The 3,091-nt window shown below is 38.0% G+C and overlaps 1 protein-coding gene across 1 annotated transcript; it reads right to left on the bottom strand.

Annotated features, from left to right (window-relative positions):
- Nucleotides 1-509: 509 nt before the first annotated feature.
- LOC136796679 (histone-lysine N-methyltransferase SETMAR-like) lies at nt 510-1,551 on the bottom strand. Its single transcript, XM_067051028.1, has 2 exons — nt 993-1,551; nt 510-685 (listed from the first exon to the last, which is right to left on the bottom strand). Exons 1-2 carry the CDS (start codon nt 1,549-1,551, stop codon nt 510-512), a joined length of 735 nt encoding a protein of 244 aa, XP_066907129.1.
- Between the last annotated feature and the right edge of the window lie 1,540 nt (nt 1,552-3,091).

The following is a 3,091-nucleotide window of genomic DNA, read 5'->3' as shown; positions in this document are numbered from 1 at the left end:
AATTATTTAATATAATATGTTATGTAATATAATATTGGGTTATATAATAGTATATAAACTACAGAGACTAAGTATTTATTTACAATTTATTGCTATGATTAAAATTATTGAGATAAATGGTTGCCATAAAATATAGATTATTACATTATTAGCTGCTGGTGCCGTGGGTTGTAGTTTCGTAGGTGTCATCTTGTTCATAAGAGATTTCCAGATCTCATGGCTCTACTTACGACTTCGTCTGGTCGAAGTGCATTTTACCTCTCTTCGCTCTTGTTTCTTCTGCTCCTCTCTCTAGCCTGGTCTTCTCTCGTCTAAGTCTTCCTCTTCACTGCCCTTTTTTCCTGGTCTAGTTGTCCTGTCCCTTTTCTCCCACTTCCCTTTTGGGACGTTACCTTATTTTTGAATCTAATTCCTCATTGGCCATAGGTGACAGAACGCTCCCTAGGTAGGCGTCTCTTCCCGAGAGGGGGTGGTAAAGTTTGACATGTCCAGGAAGGGCCTGCACCTGCTTAATTTGATTCTGGTCCTTCGTCAAAACCTATCGTTTTTGTTGTAACACTTGTATTGGTAGATCTAATAAGGGAATGTGGCAAACTAAACACAGATGTGTATATATCTAGGGACGCAGTAAAAGTTCCTCGGAATGCTGCTACTTGAACAGATATAGGGACAGATGGCGAAAAACCTTAATAAACGACATATTGTTGTTGTAATAATGGCTAATGCCACTATATAACTTACAAAAACAGAGTTCTGGCCAATAATATTAAAGTATACACTTTATATTAACCAAAATTAACTAGTGAAATTAAAACATTAAATACCAGGTCATTCAAAAAGTCCTGTCGTTTTTTGGGGGGAAATTATAAATAAATAAATATTTTCAAATAATCACCTTTATTCATCAAAATATTCACCGTTACAGTCGGTAACCTTCTCCCAACGAGATGGTAAAGCCCAAATTCCTTCCTTAAAAAACTGTTGATTTTTACTGCAAAAATAAGTGGTCAGTTCGTGAATTAGGTTGTCACGGTCTTGAAAACATTTTTGTCTCAGATTGTTGTCGAGATCTCTGAATAGGTGATAATCAGTGGGTGACAGGTCAGGGGAATATGGTGGGTGAGGCAAAACTTCCCAGCCTATTTCTGTCAATTTTTCCCTGGTCAATTTGGCGGTGTGTGGTCGAGCGTTGTCTTGAAGAAGCAAAGGTCTTCTTCTGTTGACTAAGCAGGGATCAAAAGTCTTAAGCTTGGATTGGCAATGGTCCAGTATATTGCAGTATACTTCTGCAGTGATGGTTTGCCCTTGATTCAGAATCTCAAAATGCACTATACCTTTGGCTGTCCAGAAAACAATGAGCAAAACTTTCTTTGGATGGAGATCTGGTTTTGGAAATTGTTTAGGTTTCTCATCTGCCGACAACCACTGATATGATCGTCTGAAGTTGTTGTACAACACCCATTTCTCATCACAGGTGATGATTCGATTCAAAAAGGGTTCGACTTTCAAGCGGGAAGTTAACGAAGATGCAGTTGTCAAGCGAACAAGCATATTGGCATCTGAAAGCTTATGAGGAATCCATTTATCCAGTTTTTTCACTTTTCCCAGTTCTTTAAGGTAATTCCAGGCAGTGGTGGCTGAGATATTAAGTTGAGAGGCTATCTCTGAACAACTTTGACGCGGATCCAACTCTACTACTCTTCGAACGTCCTCCTTATCAACTACAGTTGGTCGACCTGAGCGTGCCTCGTCTTCTAGTGTCTCGTCGCCTCCACGAAATTTTGAAAACCAAAATTGTGCCTTCCCCAAACACGGAGCATATTTTTCTAGCAGTTTCGGCAGCTTTTGAGCCAAGTTTAAACTCATAGAGCAAAATCGACCGAATTTGAGTTTCAACTGGAATCATTTTAACTAGACAGTTGGATGGTGACTCCATTAAATTAATCCTCCTTAGCCTCCTATTCATAAAGTATAAACATTTGTGTTTACATGGATAAAAGTTGTATTGAACGGAATTAATTAGCAAACACTCTAGAATCAAAATAAACTACGAATAAACGAAAAACGACAGGACTTTTTGAATGCCCTGGTACAATCTACATAATCTATATTTTCTCTCAGCGAGCCTTGTTTATTAGGCCACCTATGCTATGATAGGGACGTGACGGCCGTTCGGGTTGGGGCGATGGTCCCAGAGTGCTTGGTTCAGAACGTTGTGAGTTCGATTCCCACCTGGGGCAGTAAATATTTATTTAGCTAGTTTTTGCCCAATACTGAGGCAGTCAATACACGACCCCTAATGAATGATTCACTAGGGGTATTCATTATCTTTAGTTTAACATGTCAAAGCGTGTTAAATGGAATAACGAATGTTAAATGGAGAAATATTTCCTTTTTTTCCATGTTAAACCGATATAACATGTAACTTGGTTGAGAGTCTGTTACTAGGTCTGTTAAATGGAGAATGACGTCACGAAACAGACCAGCTGAGCTTGTCACCATTTTATTTGTTGTTCGTAGATTGTATTTTGATCGTGTTAGTATTGTTTTGGATGCAATAAAGCAGTGGATAACAATAATAATAATGTAATGACAATTTTCAATTAGCTCATCTTGATTCTCTTCATCACTAGTTAAAAGATTTAGGCATGTTGTAATAAACTACTTTAGTGAAAAGTAAACAATAACATGAAGTTTTTTGCCAAATTTTGCACTATTAAAATAAATTTAATACTATACTTTACTTTACCTTTACTATATAATCCATATACAGGTGCTGGTATTCGTACTGGTACTGGTATTTGGTGAGAACAAGTCTGGCAAGTGGGCCTTCTTGCCACCCCCTGTAGGCTACCTGAGTAGCCGCCGCGTACTAACCAAGGTGGGAGTGTCAAGATTCATTTTCGGGACCGCCAATAAAAAAAATATTAACTGCCCCAGGTGGGAATCGAACCCACAACGTTCCGAACCGAGGTAAGTGAAAGTATTAAGTTCTTTATAAAATTATTTTGAAATTTCGTGCATGTCACCGCTGGGTTTACTGATCGCATTTATTAGAAAATTAATTATCTTACGTACATTAATCTCTAAT

The sequence above is a fragment of the Halyomorpha halys genome, unplaced genomic scaffold, assembly GCF_000696795.3.
Source record: "Halyomorpha halys isolate HHAL.00 unplaced genomic scaffold, Hhal_1.1 Scaffold335.1, whole genome shotgun sequence".
NCBI classification, from domain to species: domain Eukaryota; kingdom Metazoa; phylum Arthropoda; class Insecta; order Hemiptera; family Pentatomidae; genus Halyomorpha; species Halyomorpha halys.
The sequence above is the reverse complement of the archived record's forward strand: the minus strand, read 5'-3'. Positions and strand labels throughout refer to the sequence as shown.

Bases quoted from the DNA above. Each gene is read 5' to 3' on its own strand.
- LOC136796679 (XM_067051028.1), bottom strand. From the start codon at position 1,551: ATGCTTGTTCGCTTGACAACTGCATCTTCGTTAACTTCCCGCTTGAAA. The intron at 686-992 runs GTAAAAATCAAC...TCGTTTATTAAG, and splicing joins ACTGACCACTTATTTTTGCA to GTTTTTCGCCATCTGTCCCT.